The 25,728-nt window shown below is 33.5% G+C and overlaps 1 protein-coding gene across 1 annotated transcript; it reads left to right on the forward strand.

Moving 5' to 3' along the window:
- The first annotated feature begins 119 nt into the window (after positions 1-119).
- LOC120328151 (tetratricopeptide repeat protein 21B-like) lies at positions 120-25,364 on the forward strand. The gene is made up of 31 exons (XM_039394566.2): positions 120-229; positions 1,097-1,226; positions 1,769-1,879; positions 3,354-3,517; positions 3,898-4,028; positions 4,343-4,495; positions 5,086-5,200; positions 5,487-5,555; positions 5,634-5,750; positions 5,861-6,064; positions 6,920-7,027; positions 7,524-7,616; positions 7,735-7,864; positions 8,430-8,587; positions 9,496-9,637; positions 10,543-10,625; positions 10,709-10,768; positions 11,143-11,321; positions 11,905-11,977; positions 12,184-12,291; positions 12,922-13,041; positions 14,077-14,226; positions 15,262-15,438; positions 16,320-16,436; positions 16,793-17,076; positions 18,391-18,546; positions 19,343-19,547; positions 20,291-20,386; positions 22,187-22,315; positions 22,601-22,721; positions 24,488-25,364. The coding sequence occupies exons 1-31, from the start codon at positions 203-205 to the stop codon at positions 24,631-24,633; spliced, it is 4,056 nt and encodes a 1,351-aa protein (XP_039250500.2). The 5' UTR covers positions 120-202; the 3' UTR covers positions 24,634-25,364.
- The last annotated feature ends 364 nt before the right edge of the window (positions 25,365-25,728 follow it).

A 25,728-nucleotide genomic window follows, 5' to 3' on the forward strand; every position in this document is an offset into this window, starting at 1 on the left:
TTGATATATATAAATTATTATAGCAGATACGACAAAAGCCACTACAAAACAAATGATATTTGCCGTGAGTTATCAACCATGAAATTTAACCCCGTGGGAAAATATTTGGTTTACAAATTCTCTCCAGTTTTCGATACTTTGGAGCATTGCTGATTTGAATCGATATTTTTCATCGCTGTTAGGAAATCGAAGGCGCTGCAACATGGCGGACGACGATGTCGAAACTTTGGTATGTCGGATATTTTTATTTACATTAAATTTCTTGATAATTCTTTGTTTACTGCCAGAATCTGACAAAGTCTCAATACCTACAAACCGAAGAATGCAGATGGGGTCTCATGTAGTTTCTTACCTAACATACTTCTAGTGGGCGTAGCATGACCATTTCTTCACGTATCAATCCCAACCCCCACCTGACTACACCATTCAAAAATTACGTCATTTCGACGTCACAGTGACGTAATAGAGCCCTTCAAACTATACGAACTGCCAGCCAAGATGCGCAAACAAGCACCCGAAATCGAACAGTTATTTCTCTCGTTTTCTCTTCGCAACGATTCCAATAGGAGAGAGACCGATAACGTCAGCCAGTTCTTTATCGTCGGCGCCAATGCCATTTTGGTCGATCGTGCGTATATTTGGCAAGCTCTATGACGTGATTGTGATGTCGTAGTGACGTAATTTTTGGATGACATAGTCAGGTGGGGGTTAGATATAACATATACAAAATTTGTTATTCTACGCCCACCGAAAGTACTTGTGGTGCTAAACTATACTAGACCCCAGGGATTGTTATATGCGAGAGGATTGCTGGACTCCTCGCCGCCGTAGGGCGGTTCATGTTACTGCTGGTCGGTTATGGCTTCTTCCACCATCAAGTCCATGCCTCGGAAAACAAATAACTAACTAATCCCATACCCGACATGGAGTGGTAATCGGACGAGAGTCTGCGGTTTGCCATATGGTTAGGCCGTCTTAACGACTTTCCTCTCTACCGGGATAAATATGTAAATCCTATCCTATTGGCAAAATATGAATAAATTAAATACACCCAAATACAGGAAAAAATATATTGATGGTGCCAATATTTATTCAGACTGTATTGAATTACTACATGAGTGAATCATACTATAGAAAAGTTCACATGGAAGCGGTGGATGCAACAAGGAAATTTGGATCAGATCCTGTTCTTGTGCTATTCAAAGGATTGGCGCTATTAATGGAAGGTATCATCCGTGTGTGTTGTATGGTTTATATAAATATTTTGCTTCTTTATCACTTGATTTACCTTTTTAATCCTAACTTGTACAAGAGTTTTATCAAGACAATAGGCATTACGTGCATGCTTGCCACCAACTCTTCGAACTCCTCAAGTTTGAATTCTGTTAAAGATATTGAATATTCGGGAGAATTGCTGGACTCCTCACCATCCTGTGATGTCATCACTTAACTACTGGTCTGCTACGATTCTCCACTATCAAGTTCATATATCTGAATCAAATAACAATTCCCATACCAAACATGTATTGATAAGCTGATGCGAGGTTGGTTTGCTATATGAATAAGTCGCTTTAGTGACTTTTCTCTTCCTGGAATAAATATGATAAATTCTGTCCCATGTATCATAAAATGAAGATTGTGCTTGAATTTACACATGATTGAATTATCTACATACATGCAAATTAACTTCTTTTGGGCATTTATTTCTTATTTATCATTGAAATCTAGCAACATTACGGTATATATAATCAAATTTTTTTTACCTCAGGACGAGTTCAAGAAAGCATGAGGGAACTTGAAGTAATCAAGGATAAACCAGATGTTTCTCTTGCAAGTATGATTGCTCTCATTATGGCTCATAAAAAATCAAGAACACCAGGTGAATGAATATTTTAAAAATTACAGTACATACATTTTAAAAGCAGGGAAGGATGTTTTAAACTGACTATATTTTATTAACTGACTGTATGTGATAAACATTTTTTGTTCAGTTTTTAAAAAAAAGTTACAGTTCCTAAGTGATCCCCAAATTGTGGTGAGCCTTTTAGGTGAAAACACGAGCAAATCACTAAATGGATAAGAGTAGAGAAATGTCAATAGAATTTTCAAGTTACAAATTAAGCAAAAGCTTACTGTTATTAGATACGTAGTGTTTTCGCTGTAAGGGTTTGAAAATTGATATTCTCCGCATCTAACTAACAATCTATTTCAAATTTGGTTGAAGACTAGTATTACTTTTTTTTTTTAATGGGATGTATGTTTCTCTTCATGTTTTGCTGGATTAAATAAATCACAGTTCTTTTAACCTGATTCAGACGCCCAATCGAGCCCAATTTTGAATACATTTTTATTAATGTCATACGACCCCCAAAATTTACCCAATATACAATAATTATATACCATTGGAAAGGTATTTTAGAGTACTATACGCTAGATGTCACTGGAGGACCGTAAACTAAAACACCTCTTTCAAGAGGTCTCTCGTAACGTCAAAAAATAACAAAAATATTTACACTCTCTCATTCTATCAGCTGTTGGACGTCTACAGCTATTGTAAAGCTGAAATGTAACTATACAGTTGACTGCACATCGGTTTTCTCTTTCATATGATACTAAACGCTTTTCGTTAGCGCGTGTCGTTCAATCGTTTTGGAAATTTTCAGTTTGAGAAGTCACCACATCGAATCAGGCCAGGCTAAGCTTGATAGATCGATCGGTTGTTTGTTTGTGCTTTATCGCGTTGAAAGCTTTTGTGAGTCATAATAAAACATTTATTATGAATCATAAAAGCTTATAATCGTCAGACAAGGAGAATTTGCGAGATAAAACGCCTAACTTTTTTTCGGTGAGGCAGCTGCGATCAAACGACTCAATATTTTTATAACTTCCTGACGTTGTGAGATGTCCACTCTCCTATGTTATGTAGCATATAAAATGACCTTCAAAATAAGACCTTATCATACTAGCTTTTGTTATTGGTTAGCGCGCAACGCCAAGGTTTATGGAATCATTTTCTTGTTGTGCGACGTTTTTATATCGCAGCGGGAAGTACACGCGTGATATGTAAGCGAAATTTTATCACTTCTAAATGTCATGTAAGGTTCATTCTCATATCGTTGTGTGGGGAATAAGATTTCCTTTCAAGCAAGACCATAACAAACATTCCAGACCTCATGGTATACACACAGCATTGCAAAACGTCTGAAACGTCGCGCATGCGTCAAACCGTTAGGATTAGGTTAATTCTCCTAACATACGGAAAAATTTTTTGAATATTATATTCCTGGTGGTCATCTTAGTCATATATTCAAGTATTTTTATTTACTGTATCTTTCAATAATTGTGCCGTTCAGATCGTGATGCTGTTAATGAACTTGACGCAAGGGTCAAAGAAGAACGAAGATCAGCAACAGACAAATCGCTGTATTTTGCTGGACTCTCTCTTTGGCATCTTGGTCGATCAGATAAAGCAAGAGAGTATGTAGATAAACAGTTGAAGAATTTCAACACTGCTTCAGTGAGTTTTGAGTTTTATAAAGTTGTGGGCTGTATATTATGGATGAAGATAGAAATTAACTTATCGTGCTATTAGTGAATGCAAATGATTATAGTGGCTTAAAGATTATTTATAAATCAGGGGTATTCAAACTTCATGCCCCATGGCCCCCTTTTTAAAGACTTTCAATAAAACAGTTTTGTTTTCAACAGGTTTCTATCGGTTGTTATTTTATGTGCCACGTATTATGACTTCATGATGTTAAGTCACCACTCACCAATATCTAGTTGTTAATCAGTGATTAATTTTACTAAAACCGGTTCAAACCGGCGGGTTCCAGATTATTTGTGAAACTTGGATAGCATAGTGGTAGCTTCTAAAAATAACATTCTTTTTATCAGGGACAAATTCTCAGAGGATGGATTGATTTAACATCTGATAGAGATGCCTATGTAAAAAAATCTGTCAAATACTTTGATGAAGGCTTATCATCAAATAATAAAGATCCGTGGGCCTTAATTGGGAAATCAAGGTGATAATTTACTGCTTACTTTTTCGTGCCTCATGCAAAATATTTGAATTTATTGTACTCCCGTAGTGTGTGTATCAGGTTGGGGTTAGGCCATAATTTTGTTCCGATCTTCTTATTTTAGTTTTATTACGACTTACGAGTTTGAGGATTTTCTGTGTTAGCCAAGTGAATATACCCCCTACCCATAGGTTTAAGCAAATATGTATGATATGTAAGAAATAATCAAATATGTATGATTTCATTCATAAATATAATTTTCATACAATTCATCTAAATTACCTCTTAATTATAACAAATGAATTTCTATTTTTCAGATATAATGTGAAAAGAAAAAATTTCTCAGCTGCATTAGAATTGGTGAATCAAGCAATAGTTTCATATCCAAATTTTTCTCCTGCTTTAGTTGAAAGAATGAGATTACATCTTGCTCTACAAGATTGGGACCAAACACTTGAAGCTGCTAACAGGTGATTTTGAGGGTTTTCAGGAGATGTTTTACCCATGGTACATTAAATTGAGTAGGCAATGTCGCCCCCAGGAAGATTCGGGTTCTTCCAAATATAATGGATCCTTACAGTATCAGTAGTTGCTTTCAACTTGCTTGTTTAGTGCATTCTTCAGAACGAAAGACAAAAAAAATTAAAAAAGAGACATAAATGAACATGTTTTTGGGTGTCCTTGAAGCTTGTATCTGATCACTGATTGAAACAATATCCGAAAGTATTTCATTAAAAAGTTTTGAGGGATTTTGGAATGAAAAATATATATCGGTATTTTCTCATTTTCAAGTTTCAGATTTTCTATTATTGCTGAAACTTTGATCATTCAATTTGACCAGTGATGGTTCATTCTTCATTCAAATCATCTCACAATCTTGTATATACATCATTGCCTACCAGGCTTGTTTTAACAATGTATACTTTTTTTTACCCCTGTGAACTCAGGCAGGGGGAATGGAGATGTGATGATAAACGTGGTTGTAACACCTAGCACAATTCGACAACGTCGAGCCAACAATTGTGTGAACCAGTCAAAAATTAATGCAATTTTTTCTTAGATTATTAAACATTGATTCACGCCATCCTGAAGCTCTGAAAACTCAAATCATTTACACAATGGCAAGAGAAGGAAAATCTTCGGATGTTGTTACCATGTTGGGAGAGTTAATCCAGGTTTGAAGATCGCCTTCTTTCACCACTAATAAACCAATACATATGAAAAAAATTTAGTACTTTATGATTGACGGAGTCGCTCGGCTATTAGTTTTAATTTTTTTTGCTCAAATTTTGTTTGAGTCCAATAGAACCCAATATATTTCACTAATTCGAGTTTTCATTTCAAGTAAAAGGGAACACCTTTTTCTAATGTCACACTTATTTTTCAGCAAACTCAGTGCACCTACTTATTATATTCCTATATTTAACTCCCCAATTTTCCTCAACTTATTTGTAATTTCAGGTCATTGATAGATTTGAGCCGCAGAACACCAAGCTTTATGTAAACAGCGGGAAACTTTTTGCAAGAATGGTATGAACATTATTTTTGAGATATTTTATTCGCCTTGAATTAACAGTTTTGACGTTTCCATTTTCATTTATTTCTCAGTGCGGAAGAAATCTTCCAATTCTCAATCAAACATACACATTACTTGAACGAGCAATTTCAGTCGATGCAACCAGTGCTGAATTTACTTGTGAGCTTGGATATCAATTGTTTTTGCAGGTAAAATTATTTCTTATCATATTTAATGTAAAAAATATTCAATATACTTAAAATTTATGCATAACATATAAACATATCATGTTTGTTTATTAATCATTTCTATTTGACAGGGTAAGATTCGTGATGCCATAAAATGCTATAAAAATGCCATGGAATTGGATGAAACAAGTGTCGTGGCATTGACTGGTGTCATCAGATGCCAGCTATTTTCTGATGACGTTTCTTCAACTCAGCAAAGAAAAGAAGTGTTAGCTGAAGTCAGTCAACAGCTTGAGTTTTTAAGAGAAGTACAACAGGCTATCGGACAAGATCCTGTGAGTATCGCCCTGATGATGTCATTGGTTACGGCTTTCTCGAGGGATAAATATTATAAGTTTATTTTGTCAATCCCTAGATTATATAACCTTTAGTTCATGAAGGTGCTGCCTTTGAATTGATGAACTTGGATTTTGATTGGTCGATTGGATAAAAAAAACTGTCAGGTATATCCAATCAAAGGTTCTAGTCATACTTCTTCACCTTCAAGAATCAGTGTGGTGCGTCTGGTCGGAATGAGCCCGTCGTTATATGAGACTGAAGATCTCTTTAAGTTAACCATTAAGGTTAGGATGTGGTCAGGTGATCATATCACAGACTAGAACAGCGTTCCTGTAACGAAAAATATGTTCATCATCTCCTAATTTAGTGTAATGATGAATGGATTGTAAGGATCAGAAAAAGAGTGTCATTATATAAGACATGCTAGTATGTGATGTCTACCTGAGAACCCAGTCACAAATAGAACTGTTTTATCGTGTCTAATAGTTGATCATGCCTCGAAGACACATTCTCTCAGGGATTCCTAATTACCCATATACAATTTAACACAACCCCATTGGAATGGTTAGTTCATTCCACATACGAAATGATCTAGTAATCGAATAAAATGATTCATTTTTAAGTTAGTCATCTTATTGGTTTCCTATTTTCTAAGATATGAAATTTCTATCGACTTTTTGGAGAACGGTAATTAATTTTCCATGAATTGAAAATTTTTCCAACCCTCCACTTCTTTATTATTTTATTTCATATTATTGAATTCTTTTTACTCATATGTTTTGAATTGTTCAGTTGCTCCTCTGCTTTCTAAAGTACAGATTTTCGTTAGATAATATTATTTAATATTCTAGGAACTTCTCTATCTCAATGCTGTACATTCACGAAAGAACAACAAACCACAAGAAGAAAGTTATCAGTTTTTGAAAGATGCAATGAAGGCTCATTTCAAGTCTTTGAAAGTATGTGCTTACTTTAAATGCATATAACTAGGAATTCTAATTGAGAAGTTAAATTCCTTGTTTTAGAATAGAATAGTCATTTTCACTCTTGCGATAGCATCCTTGCGTTATATGCATGCGGATCTACCTGCGCAAATGCATAGAGCGAGGAAAGGTAGTTAGTTTCACCTAACCCCAACTGTCACGTTAAATTCCTTGTTTGTCTTTTTACAACCTATATTTTCAAATTCAATTATGATTAACTATACAATCATGAAATAAGTAAGCTGCCTTTCTCATTTGTTTCAACAAAACTATGTTTCTTACTATCTAAATTTATCATATATAATGATTTTATTGTATAAACGATCAATGTCTAATTGGAATTCCTGAATCGCATCGTAAAAATTTTTGTCAATATCTTACAGACATTTCCTATGGTGAAGTTCTATATTATTTTTGAGTTATTTTTCTTCTTTAAATAAATAATTGTTTTTATTTCATCATCTATCTTCAGGGACTTCCTCTCGGTGAAGAATATTTTATGACTCTGAATCCAGATTTTATACTTGATTTAGCAAGAGAATTATTAACAATGGGACCTTCAGAGGTTTGAAATCAGTTTTTATATTACCTACTATTTAATTCTTATGTTCTTGTTTGGACACAAAGCAGACCAAAGCATTGTTTTCTTGTTATATTATATAATAATTTCCCTATTTCTTCAGGCTATTCCACAAGGTCAAGCTGTCCCAAAAGTACTACATGATTGTGTTGCTGTGCTTGATCCTGTTATCAAAGTTCTACCTGGATTATTGGATGCCCTGTATCTTTTTGCTAAAGCAAAATTCTTCGCTGGTGAGTTGCAAGAATAAGAATCTGTATTTTTTTGTTATTCTGCAAGCTATATGAAGCTAGGCTTATGCCCTAGTGGAAGCTTGGTAAAACCAGTGTTCCGAGGAATAAGAGTTTGCTCTTTTTTGTTTAAACTTTCGAGTCCCGACTACATCATATTCAAGCATCGACATGACATCCTCATAAACCCTGCAACTCATCTCTGTTGATTTTATCAAGCTCAGGCAATACTTATGATAAAAGGTTCAAATATAACCACATAAAATATAACAGCTGCCACACTGAATGACCTCTGGTGATGAGCATGCTAGGATTTATACTCGGGTCATAATGCTTCAGGGGTTTCCTCCATAAGGATACACCACCATGCTGTGCTGTCACAAAATGTGTTAATACTGACTGATGAATGATTGCATGGTCATATTGACAATTTTTTTTTTTTTTTATATGCTTCGTTTATGTTCTTTTAAGCAAGCCATTTATAAGCTCAACTACAAACAGAGATCATATAGATCTTAGTTTATATACTTGTAATCTATCATATATATCTTCTTCTAAATTATATTAGGAGAAGCAGATGCTGCACTTACAACCTTACAACATTGTATCGAACAAGACTCCTCATACAGTGATGCACATTTGTTAATGGCTCAGATCCATCAGGACAAAGGAAATTATGCAATTGCTTCTCAGTATCTTGAATCAGCTCTCAGTTATAATTTTGAGGTTAGTTCTGAAATTTTAAATAAATTGTATATATTTATATATGTTTGCCCAGAGTGAAGTCTCATGCTCAACTAAAACTGTTAAGAGTACAGAAGGAGAATTATAAGAAATCAGTGCTTTCTAAGCGTCGTAGGTTTATCTGTGTGAAAGAGAGACTGTATCACAACTGACAAGTCAGAACCTCTATAGCAGGGGTAGGCGAGGTTTTTTGAACAGAGGCCAAAAATTTTGTTCTAGACTGGAGAGTGATGTTAGTGTGTCGTAATAGTTATATTTTATGAACAATATTTACAGTGTTACAAAAGCAAAAGTGGAAAACAATAAGTTTTTTTGTCAAAACTGAATTTAATCGAAGTCTCAACAAAATCATTTCAGAGCTATTCTTAGCTAAAACATCAAAATTTAGTTTTAGTTTGCTTGTGGCGGCATCAGGCGGGCCAGATTGAATTATCCAACTGCGGGTAGTTGGCCCATAGCTGTAGAGTCTATAGTGTAGTAGAAGGAATCTATCAAGATGTTTGTCTGATTGGCTGGAGCTCACCAGCAAACGCAAGATTTAAATATGATAGTTTCTTATTTTTTTTTTATTGTACCCAATTATTTTTGCCAAAAAATCATTCGGTATGCTGTGTAGCTTGATTGACAATATCCTTTTAAATATATTTTGATCAAAATGTAGGTTATAATTTCTCATCTATCCACCTAATAGATTTCTTATGACCATTTATCATCTCATTATTAAAAAAAACAATGTGAGTAGCTTTGACACATCAAAATGATAACGGTTTCATCCCATTTTCTGCATTAGGTATAAACTTATGCTAGGAGGAGTACAGAGCAGCTTACGAATAATTCTATAAAAATCACTCTCTCCAATACACATTTTTTAATACTTTTTCTGTATTTAGATTCGAGACCATCCTCTTTATCATCTTATTAAAGCTCAAACTTTGGTCAAGTCTGGTGAAGTTGTTGAAGCAATTCAAACTTTGAAAATGGCTCTGGCTATACCTGGTGTTAAAAAACCACCCTCAGCTTCACAGAAACAAGGTAATTTTTGTATATGATCAAGCTTCACTATAGATTAATCATGTTTCTCTTATTGGTATCCAAGCGTATATTCCGTTTTTGAACGACACTCATTGAAGTCTTCTTCTCAAATAAGGCCCTGTACAAGAAGCCACCAGGGAGCTATTATTTTTGAAAGGACTGGAATCCATCTGGTTCGGCTTTGTCCACCAAATTTATTACACCCGAATGAGACGGTGGGCATAGGAATGGAACTCAAAATATGTCCCGTATATCCTCACTCCCATTTACACACATATAAGCCAAGTTTAAAACTCTAAAAAAAGAGTTACCAAACTAAGGGTTCGGCTTAAACGTGAATAACTCGGATAGCACCAATGATCCGGCTTATATGCGCATAACTCTGATCACACTTAATTAAACGAAATGACATTTTATAAATTAATACCACAATCTTAAACTGAATCATATTATCATTAACAACGCCAGGCTAACAGTAAAATTCACGATAGATACTAAATAAAGTTTAAGAGCTATTTCATACGCTGTAAATTGCAAGAAATGCAAAAATTTCCCGTTATGCTCGGTTTACATTCAAAACTGAGGATGAAAACAATTAAATTGCGACACAATATGCTTTTAGATTTATTGCTGTGGTTACCCAGAATATCTCGACAATGTTGAAATATTTGATAAAAATTGTTAAATATTTTCAATCAAAAATATCATCGACCTGTTATAAGTACTTCAAGTTGGCACTTATTTAAATCCTTTCATGTCGGCAGTATTTAGGTAACTTGCAATACCAACACAGTTGGGTCAAATATTTTAACTGCTAACTATTGTAAGCAATTTTTTGGGACCACCCAAACATGTCAAAAATGCATACTCTTATCACCAAACACAATAATTGTCTCTTTTTCCAGTGAAGAAATCTGTGATTTCAGCAACAGATCGGCTATCAATATTCTTGGAATTAGTTCATGCACATACAAAGAATAACGAACATGTAAGTTTAACTTGTATTTCAATAATTTTTTTTATTATGTAACTGACTACAATTATGCATTAAATTTACGTAACCTTTTACAGCATGAAGCTATCAAAGTAATGCAGGATGCAATTAATGCATTTCAAGGCACATCTGAGGAGGTAAGAATTTGTCAAATATATTGTATTTGATTATTGAATTTGAATAGTATTTTCATTTGAAGTCTTGTGATTTTGAGCAATTGGAAGGTGATTATAGTTTTTTTGTGATACTGTTAAGAATATAAGTCTTCTCCAAAATTATCTGGATTGCAGCAACTACTTCAGGTACAATATATAGAAACTATCATTAAAAACATGTTAAACTTCGACTCCAGTGCCTTGGTCCTGTCACCTTTTTGATATTTTTGATACCTTGTATCATTTGAGATCATAGGAAAAGAAAAAAAGAATAGTATTGCAACCGCAAAATGTTTGAAATGCACTTTTTTGTTATTCTCTAATGTTATACTCCTTCGTTTTACATATTTAAACAGATTCGAGTTACAATTGCAAATGCTGATTTATCACTGAGTCGGGGTGATGTCGAACAAGCGTTAACGATGCTGAGAAACATAAAACCGGACCAATCATATTATGCGCAAGCGAAAGAAAAAATGGCTCACATATATTTGCATCACAGACGAGATAAAAACTTGTACATCAGTTGTTACAGGTTCGATATATGTTCCATTCAACTATCAGAAAAAATATTGGAAACAGGCATTTCCAATTACACTAATCGAGTAATACTAACAATTTTGATTTTATATTCACTACTCGCTTTACTTTTGTTTATGATATTTTCTTAAGATTCACAGTTCATGATTAAGTCGTAAGCCCCTATTTCATTGGACAATTTGTACAACAACCAACCCAAATTGAAATAAAATAATTTTACATGCACAAATACATACACAAGAGTATTCACTTATAAATTAGCAGAAAGATTATGAAAAAGCAGAAAACTTTTAGTAACATGATTGGCCTCTATTTTTTTCTGGAATTTCCTATTTATATAAAAAAAAGCAAGATTACTTCGATATATAGTTTCTAGCAAATATCACTAGAGTATCTCTTAGTAGATTGGCATTGGTGAGCCTATTTATGATGGCTAGTTTTGGGCTAATGCTCCATCATCCTCTGCCTTGATCAGTCTCTGGGTTCATGCCGTATACATCTCCTTTATGGGTATAATCAAGAATAAATCTGTATGTCAGGCTGTCAACATACATATGTAATTATTCTTTTATTTTCAGAGATCTGTTGAGCAAAAGACCAAGTTCACATGCCAGTTTATTATTGGGTGATGCCTACATGAGTATTCAAGAGGTATGATATTTGTTTTCAATAATTTCATAAAATTATAAATGATTTATTATTTATGTCGTACTTTTCTCTGGTTGAAGTCCCGTTATCATATTTTGCTTTTTGCATGGATTACAAGATTTTATATTGACTTTATGCCATCACTCTGAACAAAGATCTGTATAAGCAACCCTGATACAAATTCATCTGTCTCTTTGTTATATTTTCAGCCTGATAAAGCAATAGAAGTATATGAGCAAGCAATGCAGCAAAATCCGGACAGTGGATTGGCAAGTAAAATTGGACAAGCATTAGTCAAAACTCATGATTATAGAAGGGTATGCTTGGTTTGGCTATATAAATATTATTCCTAGTTTGTATTATGTGAAGCAGTTTTCACATTGCTAGGGGAGTAGGGGTGGACATTTTCGAATACCTGATGATTTCAGAATTGAATCGAATATTTTTTTCAAATCGAATATCGAATACTTGTAATTAAATGTGACTTCTATTGTAATAAATCCTCCAGACACATAAATTACTGAAAACATATAATCCATCACTCAGGTATTTCGCTGAGTGTTAAACACAATGAGAAACATATTTTTGCAATAACTATTTTGGAAAACGAGTCATATGTTCGAATTGCAATGTAAAAATATGGCTTTGATGAAGAAAATTGTAGAATTCGTCTCGACCTTTGTCGGACAGAAAAAACAAAACAAGATGGCAGCGATTCAAAATTTTCGTCTGAACGATTCAAGTCAAGTTCAAGCTGATTCAAATAATTTACTATTTGATTCGAAATGCCCATCCCCACTAATGACCCAATCAATTTCAAATTCACAGTACCTAAATATGAAAAAAGTAGCTAAAAATCTATTACTTTATATTTTTTTTAAATTGTCGGTAGTTTGGTAGTTTCCAACTTGAAATGAAATTGTCCTTTGGTATTCTTCAATTTCCAGGCAATAGCCTATTATGAAGCAGCACTGAACACCGGACAACAACAACATTTAAGATTTGAACTGGCAGAATTATTATTGCAACTAAAAATGTATGATAAGATGGAGGCAATTTTGAAACAGGTGAAAATTTTGAAATGAAAGTATAAGTATACTGAAAGTGTCTCTTCACATTGCAGCTGCATCATAGTTATAAAACATATTTTGCTTTTTATTTAAGCTACTGTATTTTTTAAGTGTTAGTAATAATGACTCCCAAATTGACCTAAAACAATGAATACTACCATGTTTATACATGCATCATAACACTATTTTACTGCATAATTACCCATTTCTTTGAAATAAGTACTGGAAACATTCTTTTTCGACCTTTTTTATCATGACCCACTTGGCACGGTCAAATTCTTTCGGAACCCCAGGAACTAAAATAAAAATAAAGTAAAATCTGATAAAACATGATAAAATTAGCAATATCTTTAAGGAGAACGATGTGCCTTGCGTATTTCCGAACAAAAGATCAAATCTTGACTCTTTTTCGATGATAGTGGGTTTGATCTCAGTACTGGTTCCAAATCTTTCAAATTTCGACGAAATTTTAACACGAGAATATCGGTCAGAGACTGAAGACTTATCGATCGAAAGTTAGGGGATCCCCCAAAACAGCGCTCTTACTCCATAGTGACACCTTGTGTCTCATCACTAATTAATTAATAACTCGCTAATTATTCGACATAATTCGCCCAAAATCAATAGGCTTCTGGTCCGAGATAAGATGAATGCACATGCAAAATCTGGAGCAGATTCAATCTCGCTTTCGTGAGATATCGCATGCATCTAACAGACATACATACAGACAGACAAATACCTATCAACATACTTACCGATTAAAATCGAATCGAAAAAGATTTTACCCTCTTCTCCATCTAGCCCTCTCGCCACCTACCAGGGGGTCTGGACCCCGCAGTTTAAAGAGCCCCGACATGAATGAAGTATTATTGTTCACATATATGTTTTTTTCAGTTCTACTTTTGAATTTGAATCAAAGTATTTGTGTATTTAATTGACAGTTGGACTCATTTAATTACTTATATTTCCATCAAATTGACTTGTATATTTACAAACGTTTTATTTGAAATTGAATTTTTTTGTCTTTTCAAGATTCCGTCAGATGATCGTTCCAGAGGAGAGACAGAGCTTGAGAGAGCAATGTTTGATACGAAATGTTTTCTTCTCTTATCTTCTCTTTATAAAGAAAGAAATCAACATGAGAAAGTAGCAGAAGAATTATCTAAAGCAAGAGATAAACAGGTTAAATTATTTATTTATCTATCTGTCCAGATCTTGTTCATACAACAAAATATAAGTGGAGATACCACATTGTTGTTCTGATTTAAGATGATAAAGAATAATTTTGATCTATTTGTAGAGTTTTTTTGAAAGATGTATTTTCGCAACTGGTAGTAGCTACCAAGCCTTTTTCATAGTAATGCATGCATATCTGGTAAGGATGATATAGTTTGCCACTGTTTCCAATGTCTACCGACAAACTTCATCAGGACAATGAGGAACCTATTTTTATTATAATGGTGCTTAACCAGTGCCCCCTGTTTATTGTTATCTTTGACACTTAAGATTCAGATACATTTTATTGATTAGAATAGATTCTACACACGCAAGTTGAGATTCAAATCTGAATGTCAAATTCTTGAATGTTTAGAGAATTTTTATGTTGTTAAACTAACAGTCACTAGTATTGCTATTGTTGTATGATGTATGATTGTAGATTAGTATTTTCTCGTCATTTTGTTTTTTCATAGTTGAATCATGATTTTAAAAATTCAGACTATTTGACATCTAGAAATTAGTAAGCAAAATAGTGAGTTATTCCGACATGGACATTCTTACTGAAATCATATTTGATAAGATTTTCCAAGTTATCTGGTCTATATCTTTCTTTATTGTTGGACGCCCAACAAACAGGAAAGACCAATGGTCTGAAGGTCACGCATCCTGCCAAGCGTTAAGTTTACATTTGTTATTCTACCAGATTGCAGGTTCAAATCTTGCAGCGGATAATTATGTAATGCGGATTGGTGTACTCCCGTCTACCTGATGGGGATTCATGTAACATCTGATTGGTTACGGCTTTCTCCACCACCAAGTCAATGCATCTGAAAAAATGATTGGTAACCAGTAACCCCCCCATACCTGACATGAACCGGTAACCAGACAAGAGGACGGAGTTTGCCATATGATTAAGTCATTTATCGACATTCCTCTCCTTGGGAAGAATATGAAAATCCTTTTCTAAATTGAACACATATAATTTTTATTCCTTCACAGGCAAGAGTATTGAAGAGAGTTCAACTCGAACAACCAGAATCAGCATCGAGTCAAAAACAACTTGCATCTGATATTTGCTGTAGAATGGCTGCTCATGAATACGAGAGGAATAAAAATACAGAACAAGCTATAAAGTATTATAAAGAAGCTTTGATTTATTGTGAAAATGATTCAAAGGTAAGAATTTTAGGTGCTCTCGAAGTATGTGCACTAAGATGACGCACAACCTGAACATAGTATGTGTACCAGGTTAGGGTTATCAGGTTGTGCGCCATCTTGGTGCACATACTTCTGCAGTGCTGAACTTTGGTATTGGTTATTGGTAGTTGGTGATGAACTCTTTGTTTCACATCCTTATTCACTGTATGTGAATTCTATACCTAAAATTCTAAAAACGGCAAGGGGGAAATTGCTCAAATATATGAAGACGATCGATGGTCAAATGACTAAAATAGCTATCACCATGTAAGCAAAATTTCAGCCAAATGGTAAAAGAATTGTATCGAATGAGAGAATATTTGAAAAAAAAGTAAAATAGAAGTAATAAATAACCTATTATCGATTTTTTCCATCGTTGAGCAGTGAAAAGCTGAAATCTATTACCGTATTTTACAGATCACCCTGAATAAATTGCTTGAATTGGGGATTTGTTTTTACATAAGGTGCACCGAGCTATGAGACGCAACATGTACTGGTTTTGAGTGTAGGCAATAAAACATAAAGCACTACCTGATCCATACATTAGGCATACCGGCTTATAAGGCGCACAATCGATTTTTGAGAAAAAGGAGATTTAAAGTGCGCCTTATGGTCCGTAGAAATACGGTAGTCAACTATGTGCGAATAAAGGTTATTTTTTCCATGACGACAGCAACAACCCCAATGAAAATCATAACAATTTCACCTAACGATCCATGGGCAGCACATTTCATATCCTGTAATAATATGCTAAATGTCTATACAATTTGGAAGTTCCCCACATACACAAATGGATTACTACAAAAGATATTAAAATAGTTAGAATTTTGGTTTCTTCATTTTTTTATATATTGTTTCAGGCAATGATTCAACTTGCAAAACTTTATCTACAGTCATCTGATCTAGATATATGTCAGCAATATTGCATGCAAATATTAAAACAGACTGATACATCTGGACACAGTGAAGCTAGCATGGTAAGACAGGATATATTAATGGCCAATTATAGCTTCTAGAATCGAGATGAATCAGAAAGAATTAAATTTTTCGAGCGATCTTAACAGTCTATCAAATATAGCTTGCATATTTCAAAGTTTTTGTTTTTGAAATTTAATTTTCTTGGAGCTGGATTTGAATTCCAAATTTTTCTTTAGTCTGAGTCAAAGCCAAAAAATTTTTCAAGTTTTAAATTTTATCGGGCTCATCTGATCTACACTTATAGCATCGGATACTGTATAATTGGCCTACGCAACAAATATTGACTCCTAAGATACTGGATTGTAAAATAATCAGCAGAATATGGATGTCAAACATGAATTTTTGATATTTCTAGATGATGGCTGACATAATGTTTCGTAAAAACTCGTACGACGAAGCGATTTATCATTATCAAAAATTACTCGAAGCAAAACCAGATTATTATGAAGCTCTGTCAAGGCTTATCGGCCTTCTCCGAAGATCTGGGAAACTCACAGAGGCCCCTCAGTTCTTGGGACTTGAGGAAGGAGAAGATACAAATTCGAAGAAGGATACCTCAACGGAAGGAACAAAAATGAATAAGAAAGCTAGTACTTCTAATGATCCAGGTTATCATTACTGTAAAGGATTGTACGAATGGTAAATATATCAAATATATTATAATTAAAATTTTATGCTGTCAAAGATAAGATTTTTCGTGTTTATCCCGAAAGTGATAAAACAGATTAATCATATGGCAAACCATGGCCTGTTTTTCGGTTACAAGTCCATGTCAGATATGGAAATAGATGATCAGTTAGTTATTTGTCTCAGATGATGGAATAAGTCGTAACCGACCAGTAGTAACATCGACTGATCGGTAATAAAGTTCTACACAAAAACAAATGGGCACTGACTGACTGTGCTGACTACACACACGCATACAAAAAATTCCACCGCTGCCAATAAGAAGGCTTTGTGGGCACATTATTGTTAAAATTGACACAAAAATTGTATTTTTTATGTTCCGTTTAAGTTGTTGATTTGATTATTTAATTGTACCCGGAATAAATGTTTCAATATTTATTTAAGATTTATTTAAATAATACAATTCAGATAAAGGGCGTGATAATAACCATGAATGTTACATTAAATGACTGCTCAAACTTCAATATCTGATTTACCACTGCTACCATTACGAATAAAATTTATCACACTACTTTTGGAGTGAGACAATAACTGTCGCATACTGTGGAAGTTATTGTAGGATCGTTTGTCAGTCTAGACACGCGATTTTTAAACGGAGTGGAAGCGGAAAAACTTGCATTTGTTATGTAATAATATGCTTTATCAGGCTTGTTCAGACTCAAATACTGTATGTGTATATTGTATTTTGCGCATGTCATAACACATAACTGTTTCAAGACACTTTTTGGGAGTATTTCGATAAAAGTCACTCAACATCAGGCGCATTCGACTGCTAGAGACGTGGCGATCGACATTGGTTGGAGCCAAGCTTACCGTATCGGATGGAGAAGGAGCCGGAGCTACCAGGAATTTTAGTGGCTCCAGCTCCTGACAGTCTAAAAAATTTTTAATATCATACAAATAATAAAATCTATCCTGTTCAGGTCGTAAATTTTAATTCATAATATTGATTTAAAAGTTTCGAATTCAATTTATGCCCTAAAAACTTTATTTTTAAACTTTGATATCCTCATATCATAGTTTTGAGTCCCGCTTTCTCGAAACTGCATTTGGGCAGATATTTCATGGTAGTGGCACACTCAAACTCAATGGGCATGGAGCTGGAGCATCAGTTTGAATATACTGTGGCTCTGGAGCTGAAGCCAGGCCACAATGATTTCAAACCAGCCAGACTGCCCTGCTTACATATTACTGACAAACCTATTGTGAGTTTACAGCTCAAAGCAATATTTTTACATTCCCAAGTCAATCTCCGATATCTAACAGGTACAGTGGGAAGACCAAAGAAGCATTGCGTTCTTTTAACATTGCAAGACGTGATTCAGATTGGGGAGAACAAGCTGTTACGAACATGGTTCGGATTTGTCTTAATCCTGATCAAGATACTCTGGGTGGAGAAGTATTAGAGAACCTGGATGATTCGTAAGATTTGTTTTCGATTTGCAAGCTTCCATTGTTTTATATCTTTAAAATCATATGCAAAATAGACACATACAATTTCATTGCTATTGACATGCTTATTGTGAGGGTTGTCATAAAACAGGGGTGAACAAAGTTTTCTTTTGTATAAGTCATATAAAGGGCAAAGGGCATCATTTAGAAAAGTTCTTCAAAAGACCGTGTTCCCAATAGTTCGAATTCGTTATGTAATTTATCCCAATTAAACCTTTTTAATGAAATATATTTGAAATTTTTAAAACTGTCTCCTAGAGCTGAGTGTCGCACAAAATGCTATGGCCGACTGCATGCGACCCCTTGTCATTGAAGTATGAATCTAATTTTTATGAATCAACCAATTTTTTTCCACAAATTTTGGATATGAAAATGCTTCGGAAAACTTATGAATATATAGCATTAAAAATGTATTTATTGAAATTCACGATTATCTCACCATACCTTTGTTTCACTTAATCAAAATCAGCGGTTTTCAACCTTACAGGATCTGTGACAATATTCTGAAACTCTTCAGACTTATGACGTTCTTCTTTGAGAATATGATGCGCCCGAATAAAAAGCTAACGAACGAACGCAAACAAATGTGTTACAGTTTGAGTAATAAACCGATTACAGCCGATTTACTTTGAATTTATGTAGACATCGCAAATGATACCTAATAAAGGTCTTTGCTGATGTTCCCCAGAGAACCCATCTTTAGCCCCCTTGGTGGACCCAGGACCCAGTTTAATAAACCCTGATCTAAATAATGACTTACTTTCAGAAACTCTCATGACAAATTGACGGCAGCAGAAGCAGGAATTTCAACGGCAGAAAGATTGATCAAAGAACTCTGTAAAACACCTGCAGCAACCCCAACAGATGCAACCAAGCGTAAAATATTAGAAAAATATGTTCTACTCGGACACAGACAGAAAAGTAGTGCGGAAAAAGCACTCGCTGCTTTTATGGAAATTCTACAAAATGAGGTATTTTTGTCGGATCGGTTTATTTTGATTTAAATCATCATTTTCTCATGTATGGGTCAGAGAACAATAATGTTTATTTTTATGAAAAAAGATTTTTCTTGAATATTACTTAAAAGCTATGAAGCTATTAAAAATAATTTTTTTGGACCCTTTTTGTATTATTTGCAATTCAGTCATAATTCATTATATTTTCATTTTAATATTCATTTTGACATACAACGATCAAACTTGGAACAGCCTAATCATATAACATTGATAATATTAATAAAGAAAATAGAGAATTGATCTAAGAATCTGTATCTTTATAAGGTATCTATGGTTTTATCAATGATATTAATCTGTCGTTATCTATTAAGAAAAAAGATTTTTCTTGAATATTACTTAAAAGCTATGAAGCTATTAAAAATAATTTTTTTGGACCCTTTTTGTATTATTTGCAATTCAGTCATAATTCATTATATTTTCATTTTAATATTCATTTTGACATACAACGATCAAACTTGGAACAGCCTAATCATATAACATTGATAGTATTAATAAAGAAAATAGAGAATTGATCTAAGAATCTGTATCTTTATAAGGTATCTATGGTTTTATCAATGATATTAATCTGTCGTTATCTATTAAACAAGACTGAATTTACCAGTAGAATATATTTGATATTCCATATTTGAAAAAATATTTTTACATTATCCAAGTAGGTTTTGATTGACTTCGACAATACGGTACTATTATAATTTCAGAAAGACAATGTATCATGTTTGCTGGGAATGGCAATCGCTTATCAGATTATGAAGCAAACGCCGAGAGCCAGGAACCAACTCAAAAGAATTTCAAAGGTATAGAATAATTTACCATTGCTATAATTTAATACAGAAATAACAAGTTATTACATACATGCATACAAATGCGAATGTTTTCTCGGAATTGATGGGTAAACTTCCCATAATAGTGTGGAATAATAAAGGTACCTGAACGGATACTAAAATGTTGCAACCTATTTTCGTAATTCTATTTGATTGTGCACATGACTTCATCAAGTTCATTCATCTGAAACTAATACTGTTCTCATAAGAGACAAAGTAACCAGGCAATAGGCTATGATTTGGCATTTGATTGAGCCGTCTTGTCGACTTTCCTCTTCTTTGAATAGAAAAAAAACGATGGTAAAAAAATTAGTCGATGCAAGAAAAACTTGAAATCAACTACGCTTATCTCTTTAATAATTTCATGATTTACAACAGTGACACTAATGACTGATTTGCATAGTGATTATGAAAGTGTTATGCAATGTAAATATGAGAGTTTCAAAGTGTGTCCTTCTGAATAATTATAAGCCATTGATGTGAAATAATAAATCTCAGATGTCATACAGTACCCAATTGTGTTTCATTTCTTGTGTCACCTTCTTGAGCTGTCGTAAACATCATGGCGTTTAAATGCTCAAAGTTAATTGTGTTCTTATCACTGAAATTTAGTTCACAAACCAAGAGTATTCGAATTATCTTACATAGTCCTAAATTTATTTAGGAGATTTCTTGTGTGTTATCTAACTTCAGTTTGGGATTGATTTCTTTGAGTAAAGATAACAGCCTCACTGGATTTTAATCACTAATTATGATCAGTGTTTATAATGTAAGATTGGATCTGGAAAAACAAGCTTTGCTTCCAAGTTTGGCCAGTTGAAACGTGACTGATGACATCATTCCTAAATGAGGCATTTTTTAATACAAATAAGCACATCAGCATTCAATATTTCTTTTTGTTTATTTTATTTTCACAAATGGAAATCATTATTTCGTATATATTTATTTTATCGTAAAAAGGTTAAAATAACATTGATTACGGCTGATGATGAACTTGTTTTAAAATAAACACATCTTACAATGATGTTATCTCTTGTGCGGTTTTTATTGCATGATTTGTGCATAATGTACGCATTAGCAATTGTCCATCTTTGGACTGGAATGTTTTGGACGTTAATTTTTGCGGCAGAAAAATATTAATAAATAATGGGGTGACAAAGTAGATGTTAGTCGTTTTTTAGAATATTTGAAAAAAAGTTTAGGAGTGATTTTTTTGAAAAAAATTTTGTTTTGTCTATTTTTTTTTATAATAAAATCATATTGCCTAGTATTTTGCACTGCAATATTTTTAAATACCGCCATTATTGTGAAAATGTGAATCATGATTAAATACATCTCCTAAAGTTTGAGCACTATCGCAGATCCAAACCCCATTCCCATCTCCACACCCCATGGTATAATGATTGGATTCCCGTCCTTTCAAGAATTAGTGACTCCTTCATATCATATAATATCAGTGGTTTTTGTACAGAGCCTTGCTCAGAGCCAAAGGTGTGAGTAATCTTCATATAAGATTTACAGGTGCTCCAGAATTGTGTGTACCAATATGGAGGTAACTGAGTTTGTTCGCCTACTTTACATCAAGTTGCGTAAAGGGACTGAATCCTATGGGCAAGGGGTATGTTTACTTGGCTAACACAGACAGTCCCCGAATTTGTAATAGAACCAAAATAAGGAAAATCGGAATAAGAATATAGCCTAACCCTAACTTGGTACACACACTGTGGGAGTACCGATTTCTATGTAAAATTTTTATGTTTTCATGAAATACAGATGCAATGGACACTGGAAGATGCAGACAATTTTGAGCAGGCATGGTTGTTACTTGCGGATGTTTATATAAGTGCAGGGAAATTTGATATGGCAACTGAACTGTTGAAGAAATGTGTGGAACATAATAAGGTATCAAAATGAAATTTAAAATTACTTGATGTTTTCAAGTAGGGATTTCCAAATTGAATTGAGTATTTGAATAACATTAGGATTTAGTTTTTTGTTTTTGTTAATTTTTAATTTGAGAATAATTTAAGTTTTAGTTTTTTTTTTATAATTTGTCATTTTAAGCAGTTTACATCAGATGGTTAAAACAAAATATAAACCTATTATGAATTCTGTCTTTCAAAGTGCTTTGATAACTATGTTCATAATTGCTCAATCTATCAACATCTATTTTTCTATTCAATCCAGTCTTGTTGTAAGGCATTCGAGTATCTTGGATACATTTATGAGAAAGAACAATCCTATCAAGATGCTTCAACTCATTATGAAAAAGCCTGGGATTATGGCAATCAGGCTAACCCAAGCATAGGTAAGAAGTACTGAATTATACAAAATATATAGTACAGGATACCTCAAAAATAATGAACCTATAAATTTCTTAATCACTTTGAAGAAAATGAAGAAACTTTATTCAAAACTTGAATTTCTGTTTGTGTATTATTGTACCCAAATGTTTTAATGATCTAGGACGCTTGGCACAAAAGTTATATTATTTTTAGAATATGTTCCAAGTAATCTGGGTTCTGTTTATTTCAACATTGTAATCACCTCTATATGCTATAATGCTGATTGATGATAGTATCAACTAATTATTTCTTTATCGGTAATATCTTTCCTTGATTGAAGAAAACTGCAAACAATACTAAAAAGGATGACCTGAGTAGGCAGACTATGTAAACAGTGTTTGATTATGTTTATGGTATATAAAAATGTATTTGGGGATTATTTTCCAAAACTCATAGCAAGCTTTCTTCAAGATTTCCCTATTTTCAACATTTTTCTTTACTTAAGAATGTTTAATTAGAATACAGGATGATCAAAAAAACAAGACTCATGTCATTTGACGCATGTTTTTGAAAGAACATAACTTTTGTGTAAAATGTTGTAGATTACTCAAACTTTTGGATATAATCATACACAAATAGAAGTTGAAGTGTTAAACAAATTTTCTTCGGACCTCCTGAAGTATGCGCACCAAAATGGCGCACAACCTGAACTTAGGTTGTGTACCAGGCTAGGGTTCAGATTGTGCGACATCTTGATGCGCATACTTCAGGAGTACCTTTTCTTCATTTTCACAAAAGTAATCAATAAATTTAGGGTTCTGTTTTTTGTGAGTCACCTCGTGGAAGAATATACACTTTTATTTGTCCAGTGGGATCTTGGTAAAAAAACATAGTTATGTAACCTCACGGTAACCTCATTACACCTTCGAAGATTATTTTAGCTCTGACCACTGGCTGCTTAGAGGTCATTATTCTTATCTTATTAATTTATGCAATACAATATAACTATATTATCCTAATTTGACACAAGGCAGAAACTAATCTGACATTTCTGTTGCAACATCCTGATGTCTTAATTCAGGATGTTTACAAATACAAAGCAGAAATTGGGTTAAAAATCTGGTTAATATCATTTCATCGATGCTTTGTTCTTTGTTGATTTCAATCGAGCATGGTAATTTCTTGCAGACATTTTAGGATGATTTGTGTGATGAATCCTGTTTGAAATAGGAATTGAATGGGAAATAATCCTATTGCATATTTCTTGTTTGGAATGATTGCTTGTTAGCAGTTCGAACTAGTCGGCTAATGTTCATTGTCAAAAAATTATTTGAATTTTATCAATCCCATCATTTTACTCAAAACTAATTCGATATTTTCAAGTTTCTGGATATCCTGATTCCAGATTTAGGCAACCATATTGTTTTTACACTTAAAAATAGCCAGTCATATGGCGGGTTATATAACCAACTTTAAACATAACATATAGCTGGCCAATGCAAAGAAATTAGTTTTTTCATGTACACAAAAATTAGAAAAATCCTCACAATAAAAGGCTATTGCTTTCGCTTACAGTAAGGAAGGCACCAGGCAAAACAAATGGGGGTAAGGTGTTAAGAACAAATAAATTAATAATTGATGGTTTGTGCCGCCACCAAAGATTATAGTATATTTAATTTGTTTGTCCAAGAAAATCAGTGACTAATGGCTTGTTTTTCCCTATTTCAGATCTTTTTTGTAACAGCTTCTTAGCGTGACTCTTACCAAGTCTGTTTTATATCATTTACAGGATACAAGCTGTCTTTCAACTATCTCAAAGCTCGAAGATTCATCGACGCTATCAATATTTGTCACAAAGTACTTGATAAGAATCCACAATATCCGAAAATCCGAAAAGAAATTCTTGATAAAGCCAGATCAGCTTTGAGAATGTAAATCACTGCAAAAGACATGCAAACAACCTTTTTACCAATAATTGTATTCTGTAAGCTGGAGCTCGAGTTAATTTTCAATCAGAACTGAATATGAATAGAGGTAGTCTCAATGCTATTGCTATAGTTGTTTATGATCATTTTTCTGTAAATTAATTTTTAGGCTGCTATTCTGAGGAAAAAGTAGTATTCAGATGAGGCAGTGAACAAAGTTACTTTTCAGTGATTTATTATTCAGTATGTTTCATTCCAATACAAATATTTTTGTCTTTTTGTTGTTAAGATATATGTCAATTTATACCAACACTAGATAGGCACTGTAAGCATTTAGACTTCATTTTAAAGCTTCTATTATTTGATATAAGTAAGTTGACCTGGCGTAAATGGCTTCATATTCTGAATCAGTTACCTTTCCTGACATCATCGTATGTTAAGCTGTCATTCAAGGCTTTATTTCATGTTTTGTGTATTTGAATATTGTGTTTTTTGAACATTTGAACCTAAATTAATGAAAGATAAAAGAGATGTTTACCATTCATCATATGCCTTCAGTAATTATAATTCAATTTTTGTGCAACTGGTCTCAAAATGCTACCCGTAATTGTATAACCTGTCTGGGATATTCTGTATATTTTTCTCCACATGGCTTGGTGTTGTATATTACTTATTGCTTTCAGTAGAGTATATATATATTTTTGTATTTTCGTTCAGTAAAATATAGTTCAGACTATATGAGACTGTGTAGGCTTGGTGTTTTGTTGGTTTTAATCGGGGTAATGCTTCGTTTTCTTAGTTTTCTTACCATACCGTTGCGGCATATACGGTAACCATGAGAAGAACTACAAGTGGAAATAACAATGTTAAGCGTTCGAGTTGAATTACCGGTATATGAAATGTTGGGTGTATTTGGAGGGTGTTAAGTGTCCAATTTCGAATAGGTTATTGCGAAAAACCGTTTTTCGCTTTCCCGATAAAAATTATTGACTATTTGGTCTTGTGTATATTCATGTGCATCGCAGCCCCACGCCATTGTGAGTTCTGCCAAAATATCTGCTTTGACTTATACAAGCATGAAAAATAGCTACGTGACACTAGTAGT

This window comes from Styela clava, chromosome 7 (genome assembly GCF_964204865.1).
Source record: "Styela clava chromosome 7, kaStyClav1.hap1.2, whole genome shotgun sequence".
NCBI classification, from domain to species: domain Eukaryota; kingdom Metazoa; phylum Chordata; class Ascidiacea; order Stolidobranchia; family Styelidae; genus Styela; species Styela clava.

What these genes read in the sequence shown, in the direction of transcription:
- LOC120328151 (XM_039394566.2), top strand. Translation starts at nt 203, where the DNA reads ATGGCGGACGACGATGTCGAAACTTTG. An exon ending in CTCTCAGTTATAATTTTGAG is followed by an intron (nt 8,588 to 9,495) that starts GTTAGTTCTGAA and finishes TTCTGTATTTAG; the next exon opens with ATTCGAGACCATCCTCTTTA. An exon ending in TGGAGGCAATTTTGAAACAG is followed by an intron (nt 13,042 to 14,076) that starts GTGAAAATTTTG and finishes TGTCTTTTCAAG; the next exon opens with ATTCCGTCAGATGATCGTTC.